Below are 17,907 nucleotides of genomic sequence, written 5' to 3'. Positions count from 1 at the left end.
AGGAGAGCTAAGTTTTTTGATTCTCAGAAGTTGATGGGAAGCCGAGCAGAGTGACACTGACAAAGTGACCAAGGAGCCCAATCCTCCCAGCCCCAACCACCAGCTCAGCACCCAGCGAGCACAGCTGGAGCTGTGAGCAGAAACTACTGAATGCTCCTTACCTGCCCTGGCCTTGATGGCTCTGGTGTTTGCCAAAGCTCTTTGAAAAACCAAATCCAAAAGACCAAAAGCAACCAATCAAACAAAACAAAGAAAAAAGCAAAAAAAAAAAAAATCAAAGCTAAACAACAAAAGAGACACAACACAGAGATGTTCCTTAAAAGCCAACAGCAACACATATCAGCTGCCAGCCAAGCAGATCTTCCACGAGATGGAGATTTAAGACACGTTTCGCTTGCCCTGTCAAGGGAGACGGTTTCAGAGACTTCTTAAAAAGACAGCAATTCGGGTTAAAAAAATTGAAATAAACCAAAACGTATCAGCGCTTTAAAGGTTAACGGCCTCTGCTGAACAACATGCGTTTATCCAACCACATCCTAGAGTAGTTTTTTCAGCCCCGAGACCAATGAGCACAGCTAAGAGGAGGGCCTTGGGATGGTGGAGAGGCTGAGTTACCCCCTCCCCTCTGCCTTCCCTCTCTCCACCTCCCCCTCCTTTTTTTCCCTTCTTTTCTGTCTTTTTTTTTTTTTTTTTTAGTTTAGTAAATTAATGCAGCAAGAAACTCCCAAGATCTGGCGAGTCCTAGCAGGGGAGAGAGGGCAGAGGGGAGATGAGATGCATTAGGAGGACACTGAGCCACTTTCTTTCTGAGCACAATGGAAGTGCTTCCCAAGAAACTTCCCCTTCGCTCCCCTCCGCTCTAGCCCTGAGCAATGGGACACCTTCCCTCCAGCAGCAATAACTTATTCGGGAGAAAAACAGCCCAGGAAGCAGGAATCAACAGCAGCCAAACGGCGGGCAGGAAAGCGACACAAGCGGGACTGCAGCACGGCTCCACACTGACAAATTCCTGTGGATGTAACTAGGAGGACACCCGGGCCAGCAGCGGAGATTAAACCCCGCGTTGTTGAGGGTCGCCTTCCCCCCCCCCACAGCCTCCCACCTCACCGCCAGCACCCTGATGGCAAACCTACACCCTCTGCGGCCGCCCCTGTCGCCAGCCTGATGTCCGGAGCGACATCCCGCTGAAGGGAGGGTTCCGCGCGGGCAGCCCCGGCCCCGAGCGGCGCTGCAGCGGCGGTGGCGGGGGCTCCGGCGGAGGAGGGCCGAGCCCAGGCGCGGAGCGGCGCCGCTGTCCGCGGTGCTGAGCGGGCGCGCCCCGGGCGCTGTCCGCGGTGCTGAGCCCGCCGCCGCTGTCCGCGGTGCTGAGCGCGGCCGCCCGCCCGTCCGTGCCGGGGCTGTTCCGCTCTCCCCACCGCTTCTCCCCAAGTGCCCGGTTACTTTATTGGCCAACCCCAGCGGCCCACCCCTCACGGAGTACAAAAAAAAAAAAAAAAAAGCCACAACAACAGTGAGAGCTGGAAAAATGTGCAACGTCAACGCGCTCGGAGTCTACGTGTGGGAGACGATCGTTTTCTTCAGGTAAGGCTCGGCTTAACGCGAGGAGCATCGGGCACAGCCCCTGGGCACGGCCCCTGCCCCCAGGTGCCCCTTGCCACCCCTCGGTGCCCCGGGCTCGCTGTCGCCGATCCCCGGGCTCGGGACGTTCGGCGGCTCGGGGAGTTACTCCGGTTAATTAGCACCGCAATCTCGCTAACCGCAGTGCTGAAAACACCGAGCCCGGCTGCTTGCAAAGTGACAGCTAGTGGCGGCTGGCAATGCTGCACTTGAATTTGCCCGGGTAAATATTCCCACCTCGCCCCCTCCCCATGCTCGGATTGCAGGTGAGTTCTGTGGGATGCTTCCACTGCCTCCCTCTGAGGGCTCACCGTCTATCCTTAGCTGGCTGTGTTTAAAATCACTGACAGCAAAGAATAATTTCCTTCCTTCCCAACTTATTTTTTTTTTCTTTCATGCTGTTTTGAATATTCTTTCTTTGCAGAATCTAAATGAAAGCCAGAGGGGAGGGGGCGAGCTTTTTCCAATTATGCCTACATAACCCAGCTGTATTTTGACTCTGGTTTAGATGCGTTCAGTTTCTCATTAAAGCTAAGATAGAAGGAACAGCTTTAGTCTTAAAGAATTGCTTCTTGTCCATCTATCCTTGCAGTGCTTTTATTAAATGGACAAAAGAAATTGGATGGTAGAAGCTTCTATATTTCAGTGAAAAATGCAGGCTGCTATAGCAAGTGAGAGACACCAGATATAAGCAATTGGCAAAACCAAACCTGTTTCATGACCTGAACTTGCTCATCAGACTCAGCCTTCCATTCAGTTGCATGGCTCTTACTTCTGTGTTTTGCCCAAATCTCATCTTGTAGTTTAATGCGAAAACAAAGACTTTATTTACATAAAATTACTGGCATAATACTTATTATTTTATGAATCACAGCAGCAGACCTGCCAATACTGGCCAGAGTTTGAGCTAGCATTCTCTTTCCTTTTGAACATAAAAGTCTTTCTACGTATAAAAAATGGAACATCCCCACTTTTTCCTCTAATTCCACAGAAATTCAGAGACAGCAAGATTATTTTAAAGCAATAAATGTTTATGTTAGGTAAAACAAGAGTTCTAGAAATAACTAAAATCACCAATCTCTGAGGAGCAGCGCCCAACAACCAACACTTCAGGGCCATCCTTTCTCATCTTAGTCAAAAGTGTATTGCAGTCCTGCACAGCACAGTGGGATGGGCTGACAGGGAGCAAAAGGATGTGCAATGAACTCTTAGTTCAACTGTGGGGAAGCAGTGGGTTAAAAAAACAAGCAAAACCAACAAGACTAAACAACACAAACGCCAGAAAGCAAAAGGAAAATTGCATAACTGAAAAAAAATAACATTTCCAGGCTTGCTTTTGCTATGTCCCTGGTACTGAAGCCTCTGAAGTGCCAGAACAATGAAATTGATGCACACTCACAGTGAAATTGATGCACACTTGTCCTGCAGATCCTGCTCACACCTGTGCTCCATCACACCACACGTGTGAGCACTGACAGGTTCCCAGCTCATCCATCACTGTCATGGGCATTGAAACCCCTGGCAAACCAGTCACTTCAGATCCTAACGAAAAGATTCATAATGTTATAGATTACACACAGACATACGTGGTATTATATCATATTGTATCCAAAAGGTATTTCTGGAACTTTAATTTCCTCAAAATCAGCATTTAAGAATATTTGAAAATGCTTTAACACAATTACAGGGAAAGGATGAAATCAAATTGGTTTATATACTGCAATAATGTTTTAAATACATTAAAAAAACCCAAACAAAAAACCAATCAGTAATTCCTGCTCAGAACTGACTCTACGCAATGTTTTTCTTTTTTTCTCTCACGCTTTGTGTTATGTGTTCCATTTATTACAGGCCAAAAATCAACCAGCCTTTCTAGTCCAGGAATAGCTTTGCTATTTCAGTTTCAGTAACAGAAGTTAATTAATAAACAGTCATTCATAAATTTAGTATGTCAATTACTCCTGCACTCAGTCATACAGGATGTTTAACAAACCCAAAGCTGATAATCCAATAATCCATAAAAGAAGTATGCATTGCTTTAAATTACAGAGTGCACCACGCTTTATTGTCAGCCTGTCAAAGAGAATCCACTGTATGCTAGCATATATATCACGCAAATATATATTTAAAAAAAAAAAAAAAAGGAAAAAAAAAAAGAAAATCTAACCTTCCAAGGAAAATTATATACAGCCAAGATAGGAATATAAGCCAATATAGAAAATAAGGCTAGATTTGTTGCTTAACAGAAATGTCCTCCACCAGCCATTTAAAAAACAAGACCCCATGGGAAAGAGTAACAGCTGGTGTATGAATGCAAACATAATGGCACTGCCAATATAATATTTGTTTCTGTTCCAGTTGGGGTGTTTTAGAAGGAATTTGTGATATGTGGCTTATTCTGACATGCCTTTCTTTATGGAAGATCACTTCCCATCCTGCTACCTGCCTCCTCAGACTGCAGTCACTTAGCTGTGACTCAGGCTTTTCCTGGGAATCTGGGCAGGGATGGGAACTGGGTTGGGATGGGAGATGAAGACAGCTTGCTTGACCAAGCTTTCCTTACGGGTATCTAGGTAAAGCAAAGTGCTAGTTCTTTAAAATAGATCGGACAGTTTGGAGCAAAATTTGACACAGGGATTTCCAGATGTCCTGTTTATATCTGTGGAGACATTTACAATCAATCATTCTCCCAAAGTCTAACTGCACACCCTGAGTGTTCAGCTGTGAATTCCTTCATGCAGAACTAAATGCTCCTTTATCCTGTGATGATCTTGCCTGGACTTTCTGTGGTGCCATTGAATTTTCATAGCTGTAATGGTCCAGAAACACCACTGCATAAGCTGGAGGTAGGAATGCACCTTGTCAAATTAGGAGAGAAAAGATGCCCTAGAACTGACCCCTTACCCAAATGGACACTGTCCTGTGAGGCTTTGAAAATCTCTGGGCCTGAATTTGATCCTAATATCAGGAATCAGCAGCACGACCTTCGTGACTCAAGATCAGGGCTGGCCCCTTCTGAACAACAATCTGTCAGCTAGCAGGACTGATTCCAGGCAACTGCTCCAAGTGAGTCACAGGCTGAAAGTTGCTGCCAGCTTCAGTCCCTACAGGATTGCTCCCACTGGCATGTTTATATTTCCTCCTGTCAGTAACAGAGCTCTTCATTGCCAGTTTTTAAAACAATAAGAAGGTGCCACTGCACACATGAAGCCTCATCTTCATGGGGATGGAAAAAAACCACAAACAAACCATCTCCTAAAACAGTCTTGGCAAGTACAGGGGATGATTGAAGAGCTGCTGGTTTCATCTCCTTGAAAATACCAAGAATGAGAAGAATAACCTGCACTATTCTCTAAGGCTCCTGCTACAGCTCTGCAGGGAGAGGTAACATTACAGAGTGAAGCCCCAACCTGAGACTTCCAGAGCCACAAGATAAATGATGTAGCAGATATTGTCAGTAGTCACAGAATATTTTCCATACTAACTAAAATCCACTGGAAGTTGTGCCTTATGACCTGTTGTGCCTCTGCAGAGTCCCTCATCTCCATGAAATAAAAGTGATTTAGCAAGTCTTGGACCAGATGGTTCTAAGGATACTCTTTAGCTGCTTTGTCTGCAACCTTTAATAGCCCCATTAGAGACCCTGCTAAAAGGGTTACAGAGCCAAGGTTTGAAAATGTGACCATGTAGACAATTCTAGAAACCCTTATAAATCATTCTGTAAAGAAAGATTAATTTGGTGTCATTGTAGTAAAAGCACAAAATGTCTGGGACCCTGCCTTCTGCAGGGACTTTGATCCATCCATCCTGACTCTTGCATTTAAGACAAATCAACATAAACTACATAAAACATTTTCTGACAGCCTGGTCTTAACCGTCTTCTTAGGCAAAGAGCTGCCTTAAACAACTCCAGACCTGCTCTGTGGATGGTTCAGAGCAGAAGACAGGCTCCACAAATGTTTGTGAAAAAACCCCATTCTTTCCCCCCCCACCTTAGGTTGGGTACAAAGAGCAGGAAAACCCTAAATAACCAACTTGCTTATCAAAACCATTACAAGGAATGTTGCAGTTTCTCACATGGGCTAATAAAATACCCTTGGTGTCTGAGGCACTGGTGCTGGGCAGATTTTAGGTAATGCAGACTGGCTGTCCACCTTGGCTCGCTCTGAACATTACCCCACACTGCAGCAAGTCCCACTGGCAGAACAGAGATTTGATATTCAAATATCTGAGTTGCTGCTTCTGAGAAAAGACTGAGATGTGGAGGGAATGGTCAGACCCTGCCCTTACATGCAAAGGCACTACAGAGACTTCCTTCAAAAACAATTTAGACATGGCAATTCTTATTCTCCTTCTCCCATAAGAGGAGTTGGAGACCCTTAGGTATGAAGATCAGCAGCCCTCTGACTCTGGATGTCCCAGATTTAAGAGCAGAGGAAAAGGCTCAGGAAGTTCACTCTGCTGCTGATCAAGTGATTCCAGCCAGGAATGAAAGCTCTCATAAGCAACAGAATAGGGCAGCTCCCCTGGTCCTGGGCAAACACATCCCTTGTGAGCTGAAGAAATTCATCTCACCAAACCCTCATGAGCTGACCTGGATAGAAAAGGATCTCAACGTCTGAATTAAGAAGTTAATCAATGTCCAAAATTAAATTACTTTATTATCCCTGCACCAAGCAGTAATCATTCATATGCAATAGGAAACCAGCAGATAGGCCTGTTCTCATTTCATCCCAGCATGCAGCTTGAAAGGACTCTCCAAATTCCAGTGTTAAAACAAGGTGTCAGACCACCTAATGAATAGAATTGCTATTTAGGTACTGATGAAAGACAAGGGTCTTATAAAAATAAATCACACTTTTTAAAAATCACACCAACTCACAAGATTTAATTATGTCAAATCACATCACCTATTCTCACTTGCTTATTTTCTATAACCTGGAGCTTTTCTGAGATCCCAAAGTGATCAGTGTTAAGACAACAAATAGGCTGTTTACAAATTATGACTTCCATCTGGTTTGTTTGCCTGTATCAGCTCTCGCTGTTGTGACACATTAAATTAGGCTTTCACTATTTCCAGTAAATTATCCTTTTGCTCCCATTACCTGGCATGTTTCTACTGGCCTTTATCTATCAACAAGAGCACAAATTATTGGGTTTTTTCATTAACTATGGTTACACCTATGCACCTCACTCCTTCCAAGAGAAAGGATTCATCATAAGCTTTCAAAAACTAAAAATGTCATTCCAGCACACCCTTCCCACTTCAGCTATATTCAATTTTTTGATGGACCAAAAAAGTAATTCCAAGAACTTTTGATAACTTTAGTTTGGAACAAAATCCAACAAAATTACAAAAAACCCAAACCAACAACACACCAAAACCCAGCTTCAGCTTGGGATACATGAAGCAAAAAGGAAGGAGTGAGAGAAGAAGGAATTCTTCCTGCAAGGCACTGGAAGGAGCAGCAGCAGCCATGCCCAGAAAACTCAACACCAGACTGTCTGACTGCTGACTTCCAGACCAGGAAGGAGCAACTTTTTCATTGTACCAGCATAATAAACTATTGCTAATTCAACAAGTCAGTGCCCTTTAAAGAGACAAAAAATTCACTGATTTCTTTTCTCTCAAAGTTTCCCCAAAGTATCCAAACATTTTACATTTGTGTTTACAAAGGCAGACAGAACAGAAACCATTTCCCTCCAAAGGAGGTGTTTTGCACTGGGATTTCTTAGCCAAGATTGGTGCAAAATGTTGCAGTTCCCTTCCCCTCTGGGGAAAGTGCTGATACAGTCCAGCTGATCTGGTGCTATCGATCCCATACACACCCCCAAGCTGCTCTTAAATCTCCCTGATGCTTCAAGAGGCTAATGCACAAAAACTGAAAAAATCCAGAAATACAATATTTGTCCTCCCCTCAGCAAGGCCAAAGCCCAGAGGGGGCCTGCAGAGAACAGAAATAGATGGAGGCAGATGCACCCATTGTTCACAGGAGCTGAGCTTTGCCCATGATGCAGACAATTAGTTCATCCCTACAGTGCCCACGGTGAGCTGCTGATTTGGGGACTGCACCACATCTGGCTGGTACGTGGGCACTGTTGGCATCCGGTAAATACATCTCTGCTGAGTATAAGTGCCAGCAAAAAGAGCAGGAGAAATCTTAATTTACCAAGCCTCACAAAATGTAGATTTTGAGAGGGAGGGCAAAACATAAGAAAACACTTTAGCACCCCTGCTTTCCTTTTGATTTCTCCCTCTTCACTCTTCCATTGAGGCTCACAAAAAAATAGGAAAAAAAAAATAAAAAGGGGGGGAAAAAAAGAAAAAACACCCAAGTGCCTTAGCAGCCAGCAGGGAACCCTCTTGTGTTTATCAGTGCCTCGCCGTGGGTGGGTGAAGAGGGAGCAGAGCACAGGGGGCTGCCAGCCCAGGAGTGTCGCATGGCTGGAACAGCAGGGCTTGCAGTGCCATCAATCATCCCCGGGCTGCCTTCAGAGCAGAGCTGCCGACAGCACCTCCCCAGCCCTGCCTGCGACCACTCGCCCAGAATGCAAATCCCGTGCCCAGCCCCGGCAGGGCCCGAGCAAACACACAAATCAATTAAACAGCAGCACAAGGGGCATCAGGGCTGGATCAGTCGGGCTCGGCAGCAAAACGCAGCTGAGGCAGGAATCCTGCAGGAAGTCCAAACAAAATCATGGTTTTATCACCTTTACTTGATTTTTTTCCAATTTTGTTTTTATATTTCTTTTGTTTCAGCTGATGCCCCTAAAAAGATGCACTGTGTAAAGCCTCGAGCAGACACCCCCTCCTCCTCTGCTTTATGAGGGAGTTACAAAACCTGAAAGCTTGCAAGGGCCAGCTGTTATCAGCACCCCAAAAAAAGCCTTTCCAAATGTCCTGCTGGTGCCAACAGTGCCTGTGCAATGTTGGCTCAGTCCCCCATTACAGCAGGAAGTGTTCACCACAGGTATTACCCCAGTGAGGAGTGGAGAACCTCTGGCTTCCTGGGTGAGGGAACCTTTCCTTATAAGAATTTTGTCCACAGCCTGTCTTCACAAAGTGACTTTCTGAGGGGTATGTTTACAGTCCTGTCTCTGTTTGCTCCCAGTGCTTCCACCCTCTGGAAGCACTGCTGACCAGGGCAATAGCTGCTGGCACACCCACACACAACACAGAATTCTTTCCTGCACCAGGTCTCCCAAGATCTCATTTACAACCCAAAATGTGTGTATCCCACCTCTCCTGCCACCCCATGGGCCTGGGAATTGTAAACATTGTCCAGCTTCCAGCCCCATCCATCACACCCTGACACAGAGCTGTGGACTTTGAAGTCATCTCCCAGCAGTGTGGCTGACAAAGCAGCAGCCTCGTCAAACACAACTCGCTCTCCTGAGCCAGGGCTGAAAAGATGGAGTTTGGTTTCTTCAGTTCCCTGACAAAACAAAGTCAGAGGGCACCTGGAGTGAGGAGGAAAAAAATCCCTCCTGGGCAGGGGACCCAGGGGTTAGCCATTCCTTCCAGGAGTTACAGTTCATTATTACTCATGAATAAACTGATGAATTACACCAGGAATCACAGATGGCACACAGGGAGCACTCAAGTCCAGCAGGGTGTTTGCATTGCAATTACAATGATCAATTCCATCAGAAAATATCAGCGTGAGTGCTCTCATCACACAACTCACTTTACACAGCACAAATTTCATCAGAGAGCCCCAGTTTTACCATGGCACCCACAGTTTTGTAGGTAGGTTACACAGGTTAGCTCAGGAGACCTCTTCAAAGGATCTGCAGCAAAAAAGTTTCGATTCAGAAGATAAAATCCCCCACCACTCTGCGCTATATGTCATATCGCTTAAAAAAATTCTATTCATACCACTTCTGATTTAGCACAAAAAAGTTACAATATCCTTACCCCATCTTAACGAGCAGCATAAATCCTTAAACTAAAACTAATTTCTAAAAAGCTACTTGAACTGACGGGAACCTGAGAGCGTGGCTGCAGAGCTATAGATAGAAGAGCACCCACGACTTCCCGTAACTCCCTGACACTTGTCTGCTCTGTGATCTAAAACCCTCTGACGTCAATTGAGGTTCCCACTGCAGCTCTCCATCCAAACACCGAATCAGGAGCACATCAGCAAAGAGAATATTCTTACCTAGATGATGAAGTTTCATCTTGTTAAGATGTTTTCCCCCTTTATTTACTGCCTTCAGGAGGGCTGTTTATGCACGGCTTTGAATACCTGACTAGCCCTCCTGACTTTAAAAGGAATGTGCAGTGTGTGTGTGACGCTACAGACACATGCTTTTGTCTTTGCAAGGATGTTTTCCCCTTTGTTTTTCAACAAAAAACAAAAAGCAATTATAACTTTGGATTTTTTGTAAGTCTCTCAGTGTAGGCACAGGTGAGAGTCAGTGCTGGTGTTTGCTGGATTTATCTCACAAGTGGTTAAAACCTGAGCTTTGACTTGTGTTTCTCTGTTGTTGGAAGTGTTTTCAGATCTGTCTCAGAGGCTTAGGATCATACACATCTCCAGAAAGTCACTGCATGGGCTCCAAGAGCTGTGGATGCTTCTGGAAGAAGGAATAGTTGAGAAAGTCACCAGAGATAATGCCTGTGGCTCAAAAATTAATTTAACAAACACTTTTTAGTGTGCAATAAGCAAGAGTAACCACACAACAACAATCCTTGTGAGGAGCAGACCCAGCACAAAACTGAGCATTATTCCCATACAATGTATTGGTCTCCCTGTGCTATTCCCAACTATATACAACATGCAGATTTCTCCTCCCCCCAGCCAATTGTCTAGTCATTTATTATTTTCTTACTGCTCTGTGCAGGCAGCGTCAGCAAATGTTCCAAGTGCTGGTGTCTTTCCATAGAGTTAATCAGTGTAATTGGGATGGTTTATAGCTCTGGACAGAGTGTTTTGCCATATGGCATAGGAGCCATGAGCTGCAGGAATGTGGCAGTGGAGCACAGACACCAGAATGCTGCAGTCTGAAGAGATTTTTCTCACTCCAGTGAAGTTGTTACAGCTTTCCCTGGATGGGAATGACCACAGAGGGTTAATTCTCTGAGGTTCATGAAAAAGTGCCTCCCAGCTCCTCTCCTCAGGTACAGCCACAGGGACCAGTGACAACAGGGGTGGTGAAGGACCTTTGAGAGTGTTTTGGGATCCTTTGGGTTAAAACTTTAACTGATTACATCCTGTGACTACTGCAATGCAGTTACTTCTGGTGCAAGAGCTAGAACTGGTTTAAAGAGCTCACAGCAGCAGAGCACAGCCATCCAGGACAGAAACATTTAACAAGCCTACTCTTTCTTTCCTGTCCCCATCCTCCTGCCACTAATGGAGACAAATAATAACTCATTGCCCATTTCTTTCTCAGAGTGAAATCTCTCCCCAGATTCTCAATTTCCCTATTTCTCCAGCCTGACTGTACATGTCCACTTTCCTGTCCTGTTCCTGTATTCAGGCCTGCTCTCTGCCTACCCTGCATAAGAACTCAGCTGAATTAAGAAACCAACAATGTCCAAATTCCCTTCCCACCTGTGAGAATTAACTTTAAAATTCACCTCTGAGAGCACCTCACACCCACACACCAATGGCTGTAACACACCAGCAGCTGAGCATGACCGAGGGATTGAGATCACCACTCAAGATGTGCAAGATGCACACCTGCAACACTCTCAGCTCCTTCTACTCAGCACCAGGATAGACCAAAAATTCAGTATTGGGGCTCTTTTGTCCCCCACACCTCCACTATTCCATCTGCTTTCCACCTCTAATGTTGCAGGCCAGAAATTCAGACAAGGTGATGGAGAAAAACAGGCAGGCAATGAGTTTCATCCTATTTAATTGAATTGCATATCAATATTGATTGTGCTATTAATTTTGATAGTAAATCTAATCATTAAAATAAAAAGTCTGCTTGCAGTCTCTGCCAAGCCTTCCCAGCAAGGGTCTGGCAGCATTCCCCCTCCAGATAACATGCTGGTGTGCAGTCAGAAATAAATGTCTGGGTGCAGAGTTTAGGCCTGCCCCTCTTTCTTTTCAGGACTATCTGTCCTTCCTGCTGCAGAGGAGAAGAGAGAGACAGGCAGCCCCAGCATCATCTGAATCCAGGCTGGGCTCTGCTGAGCTCCAGGATCTGCTCTGTGCCTGGGGAGAGGGTTCAGGAGGAGGAAGAAGAGGGTTACCCCGGGCTGCACTGTTAATCACACACAGCATGATGCCTTCCTGTGCCCAGCTCTCTGATGTTCTCTGTGCAGCTGCCCCTCTCAGAGCTCACCGGAGTCAACAAAACAAAAGTGAATTCTCCCACATCCCCCAGCCCCAGCGCTGCCCCAGCCTGGCTTCGAAGGTGATGGGGGAAGCAGTTATTCTGCACACCTCAGCCTGCCTCAGACCTGATGGATATTTCCCTCCCCGGGATCTTCTTAAAGAACACGTCACATTTGAAGGACAAATGTGTGAGGCAGCTCACCTGAACGCTGTTCCCAGCACATCCCTGCCAAGGTTTCTGGCTTGCTGTGTTTAAAAATAATAAAAACCCCAAACAAACCACTTCAGAAACCTTTGCTGAGCAGCACAGAACCAGAGTAGGGGTGAGGTATCTTCTGTCTCCCCAGCCTGCAGAGATCCCACTTCTCTGGGATCTTTACCTTCACAGGGACTTGAGCCTTCCACACTTTGTAGAGAAATATTTCCTTTGCAAACACTTGTTTGGTAACAGTTTGTTTCTGCTGCCAGACATTATTTTTTTTACACTCAGAATTAATGATTAACAATTAAATTATTTGACAAGGGAATAGAGGCCCTGTGATAATTAAATTCCTTCATCACTCCTCTTTGAAAAGAAAAAAAAAAAAAGAAAAATGTATTTCTCAGTATCAGCATTCAGCCAGAACAGGGCATTTTGTGATGTTGGAGTTAATTAGATGGACAACCATAGCCACAGCCAAAAAAAAAAAAAAAAAAACCCACAAAAACATTGCTCAAGGATCACGCAAATGGGAGGAGGAAGAGAAGGAAACAGCCAACTGGGGAGCCAGGAATCAAGTGAACAGACACATCCAGACTGCAGAAGAACCACTTTCTAAACCAAATAATTATTTATAAGAATATATCATCTGTTTAGCTGAAACAAAGTGATGCAGACAGAGCAAAGAGTGCCTGTATAGGCTGGGAAAAACCAGCAATAGGTGTCCTGTAAAACTTGACTGCTCTAAGGGATGCAATCCTGAGCTGCTGGGCTGCTCATCTCCACCACTCTCTCATCCTGCTCGTGGCTGGACCTCCCGGGGGCTTGCTGGTGTCTGCTTACACGCCAGCATTAATATCACAAAAGATTATGCTAGTTCATCGACCCTTTGAAGAGATCCTTCCCATTGTAGCTGCTGTGATGATTGCCTGATGGCACTTTCTCAGCCAGATCCACTAGGGATTACAGCAGCATAAATAAGATAAGCCTCTGTCTGACTGCTATTAAAATGCGCCGAGATGCTCGGCTCAGACAACCCTTACACCACTGCAAACTCCATCCTCGGTGGGTTTGTTACAGCCTTGCCTCCCTTTGTTTATTCACAGAATAAATCTTCTCTCTGAGCAGCACAACAACCCAATGTTTCCAAATTTCCAATTCTCTTCCACTGCCAATAATTTTGGAATCACTTGGCAATTCCCCTCTCCTCATCTCTGTGAGCCAGGAGACAAACAGTCCTGTGGGACTTCTGAGGGCGTTCTGGAAGGACTGAGGGATGGAGAAAATCCCAGAAAGCTCCCAAGACAGCACATAAAGTCCAGACAGACCTGGAAGACAGAGGAAGCTGGCAGATTTTTCGGGTGCTGCCTGAGCTAAGCTGCCGTTGCAAAGCTCAGGTATCACAACCAGAGTGAAGGTTTTGGGGCTCTGCTAGATAAAATCCATCCACCTAAAGCAGTGGGGTGGATCAGCCTCTCTGCAGCTCCCAGTGGTGTTTTCTGCCATTATGTCTAAGAGAGTAGACTCAGCTGCCTGCTTCTAGAAAGGCTGCTCCCTATGCACTCTTTTCTTGCCTTTTCTTGTTAAATCCAGGGGGAGTCTAGTTTTAGGAAAGCATCTAGAAACCAAACAGAAACTGGACAGAACTCAGAACTCACCATTCCCAGGTAAAGCCACACAGCAGCTAGACAGATTTTAAAACGTTCATCAAGCCACTGAAGCCTGGTGTGACAGTTCCATCACATCCCCAGAGGTGCTCCCAGGGACGGGTCGTAGGCATGGGCACAAAGCTGCAGGAAGCAGTGGGGCTGTGAGAGGGTGGTCCTCTGCCAGAGCTTTCTGAGCTTCAGTTATCCAAATATTTATTTCCATGCCGGAAGTGAGCCCATGAAATTAATTTATTTGCAGCTTTGATGCAGAAAGGATCAGAAAATGGCACCCAAGGAATACAGATTCACTCATTAGAAGTGGGGTGAATATATTGAGTAGAGGCTTTCACACTGAATTTAGGGGAAGGATGAGCACCAACTTCTGTGCTTTTCCACCTCATTTTTTAAAACAAATGCCAGGGGAATTGCAGTTTCTAATTATCTTTTTCCACTTAAAGATTATTAGATGCTTATTAGGTTTGTATTGCCTTTCCCCTCCCACACACATTTTCCATTTCCATATACTTCATCCAGTCTACAGTTAATGAGAAGAAATCAGTGTATTGCACTGTCTGGCATCTTGCTGAAGTGGCAGAAGTCATTGGTTACCAAGTCATTTGCTGCCTAATTGAAATCTTTTCTCTGGACTCATTGCCATGCAGACACTCCATTGGAATGCAATAGTCAAGCCCAGTATTGATTGTCCTCCCACTCCCAGCTTTCTTCTGTGTTTGCAAATCAATTGCACCCTGTTGCTTTCCTTCTAAAAACAAATTGAATTAAAAAACATCATCCATTCCACACCCCCATTTACCCCTGAAACACACTGGCTCTGCTTTGCAGTATTTTTTTGGGGCAGAGATGGGGACAAGACAAGAAAGGGGACATGGTTGTAGCAGGAGCAAGATCCACACCTTGTCAGAGAGAAAGTGCAGCAGCCTGTTCAGAAATGGTCCAGTGAGGGAGTGGATTGGGAATACACAAAGGAGTGAATAAAATCCCAGTTTTAGGCTCTCACTCAAAGTTGATCTGGAATTAATCTCCCCTCTTCACTGCAAAATACACTATTTTTAAGTTAAAAATCCAGCAGTCACAGAACTCTGTTGCAAATTGCAAAAGGAGCCAGACTGCAGTTGTGAGTTTGCAGGACTAAAAACCAAGGCTTGGCAAACCATCACTGCTGACACCAGAAAAGAAAGTCAATGCAATGCAGGCCACCAGATTCCTGATTTTGAAATTAGGCACCTAAGCACTGTTGAATCCCGTCTGATTTTTTAAAGTTCTGAGGACTCAAATGGCTCAAAATGCTCTTATCAAGGCTTTGTCAAGAGAACATGTCTCTTTGGGGTTTCAGCTCAAACTTGCATTGGAAGAGCTCATCTTTGGGGGCAAGATCACATTAATACCATGCAGAGTTACAGTCCCAGATTCTTCCCAGAAATTCTTGTGTCCGTACTTAGCACTGCTCCTGCAGGTCTGACTGCTGCACAACTTCCCAGGGTGAGGTCCCCATGCTGTCAGAGGACCCTGGTGTCACTTGTGGGGACATGTGTGACCAAATAGTTTGTGCCTGTTGTAAACTCCCTTGGACCTCCCAGCTGCTCTGTCAGGGGCTCCTCACCGTTCCCACAGCCTTTGTACTTAAATAATTCAGGAGTTTTGCAGAGTGTGAAGCACTCACTTCCTCCTGAGCATCTTCCTTCGGCTCCCTGTACATTTGCATTGCAATGCTGCCTGCAGGCTTTACTCAGCACCAGGCACCTGAACCCACAGGCTCACCATCACCTATGCAATGTGGTTATTTGTGGGATTTTTTTGGATCATCTAGGCAGTTTTACTCAACACTTGCAGCCTGAGAAGAGACTGGTGTAGAAATAGAAACCATAAAACCAGAGGGAGGATACTGAATGGTGTCTATTCCTGTCTAGGAAGTCAAACATTCCTGCAAAGCTGAGAATGAGCACCTAATACCAAGGGTTACTTGTTCCTCTGTAGATGGCAACAACAGATTTCCTAAGCCCAGATCATCACTCTGCAGATCTTGCAGACTCCCCTCGAGTCAGAAGGCACCTTGCCAGCCATATGTTTTTGTCTTCTACAGATGAATTTGTGATTTCACTCTTTCTGCCCCAGAGTCCACACAGGTCCCAGAAAGATTTTAGTTCCTTTCATCTTCAACACGAGTAAAATTTCAGGATCACACTCCAGCCACTCCAGTTCTGTGTTGAACTCAGACCCTGCATTGCAGGTACCAGTAGCAAAGGCTGGACTGATCAGGAGAACCACTTCTCTCCCCTCCTGTCCCACAGGTTCTGCATGAGCTGTGCCAGCACGAGATGCTCATTTAAACCTCAAACTCCAGATTTCTCTGATCCTACTTGCCTTTTGGAAAATCATACTGTCAGAGTACTGAATATGCTCCTTGCTATTTGCCCTGTAATTAAGCAGTAATTGCTGCCCAAGGCTAATCTCAGAGTGTATTTTACCTGTGGAGCTCAGCGCCAGAGTTCACATTTGTAATTTAGTGGCACACCAAGGAGCTATACCTAAACTCACAAAAGGATTTTCACTGCTCATCATCTCTCTTCTGCTTTGGTGGCAGCTGGGATTCTGTATTTGGAGATGTTTGGGCTGGGCAAACAAATTAGCTGAGACCAGCCTCATTAGGAATTCACATGGGTACCCATCCTGCCTCAGCAGGAATAAGATGCTGACTGCTCTGTTTCTGGACCCCAAGCCCTCCCCAGCATGGGATACACACTGAAACCTCCTCTTTATTTCTACTTGCACAGCCTGGCAGCCTCCAAGGAAGCTGAAGCAGCAGCTCGATCTGCCCCCAAACCCATGTCTCCTTCCGACTTCTTGGATAAGCTGATGGGGAGAACTTCAGGATACGATGCCAGGATCAGACCAAATTTTAAAGGTATGCAAAAAAAAAAACAGCTTTTTCTCATTTTGGGACTGAAAACTGCATCCAATCCTCATTAATATCTTCCTAATGTTGTATGAAATATGAATATTTATGTTCTTACCAAGTATGTATTATAAGGATATTTGGCACATGGATCCCTGTAGATTTCTGGAAAGACATCAGCAAATGTCTGCTCAGAGTGGAAACAACCTTGTAAGAACTTCACATACTGTAAACATAGGGGCCCCCAGTCCCTGCTTGGATCAGGGCATCCCAATGTATCAATTCCATTATAAACATCAAGGATCCTGTCCAACCAAACGGTGACTGGCAGGGAGCTGAACTTCTTTAGAGGTAAAGATAAAATCCCCGACTTGCCTTTCCCCTGGAGTCACTGCCCACAGCACCTGCTAATGGCAGGAAATGCTCCCCCCTTACAGCCGAGAGCAGCCTCTCCCATCAGCTGCAAAGAAACCCCACAAGATGCCAGGGGCAGCCCAAACCCATCCCTGTCCCCCACAGCAAAGGGGCTCTCCAGCCCAACACTGCTCTGTGCTTCCCACCCAGATTTTCTGTCTATCCCATATTCCATGGCAGCCAAGCAGCACTGAAACAAACCCTGGCAGAGGCAACAAAACCTCTTTTCTCCTCAAAACACCTCTTCTGGCAAGTGTGGGGTTTTTTCAGCCTGGTCTAATGGAAGGTGTCCCTGCACATGGCAGAGAGGATGGAACTGGAGGGTCTTTAAGGACTCTTCCAATTCAAACCATTCTGTGATTTTTTTTGTTTTCCTTTCTTTTTAACTGAGCTCACTTTCCCAGGGGCTCTTTGGCCCCACACCACACCCAGAGATAAAACAGGACCTGCTTCTCTCAGCCACTGCCCAGCAATCTCCAAAGCTCATTTTGTTGACTTCTTTTGTTTCCTGCAACCAGTTCCCCCTCCCCTGGAGCCACTGGCAGTGCTGACAGGATTCCCAGGACCCATTAATCACTGGTGACAGCACCTGGCACCCAGCTTTGAACAGTAAGCTCTGTGCTGGGCTTTTAAACCCAAAGAAATGTGGGAAGCCAGGCAAGAGAGGACACTGCTGTTCTTATCCAAATCAAAAGGAGTTAAAATACCACCCTGTAAACCTGCCTACTTCTAAATTATGCACACACACAAATTAAACTTTAATATTTAATGAAATGTATACATTCACTTCCTGCTGAAGGCAGCTGTATTGCATTTTTA

At 45.5% G+C, this 17,907-nt stretch overlaps 1 protein-coding gene across 1 annotated transcript in view; it reads left to right on the top strand.

Annotated features, from left to right (window-relative positions):
• The first annotated feature begins 1,525 nt into the window (after positions 1 to 1,525).
• GLRA1 (glycine receptor alpha 1) overlaps positions 1,526 to 17,907 on the top strand; it is a 35,495-nt gene continuing 19,113 nt past the window's right edge. The window contains exons 1-2 of the mRNA XM_041482041.1: positions 1,526 to 1,581; positions 16,553 to 16,683. Of these exons, the coding sequence (XP_041337975.1) occupies positions 1,526 to 1,581; positions 16,553 to 16,683 (187 nt within the window). The remainder of the gene's footprint in view (positions 1,582 to 16,552; positions 16,684 to 17,907) is intronic.

This window comes from Pyrgilauda ruficollis, unplaced genomic scaffold, assembly GCF_017590135.1.
Source record: "Pyrgilauda ruficollis isolate IOZ18807 unplaced genomic scaffold, ASM1759013v1 scaffold57, whole genome shotgun sequence".
Classification (NCBI taxonomy): domain Eukaryota; kingdom Metazoa; phylum Chordata; class Aves; order Passeriformes; family Passeridae; genus Pyrgilauda; species Pyrgilauda ruficollis.
The sequence above is the reverse complement of the archived record's forward strand: the minus strand, read 5'-3'. Positions and strand labels throughout refer to the sequence as shown.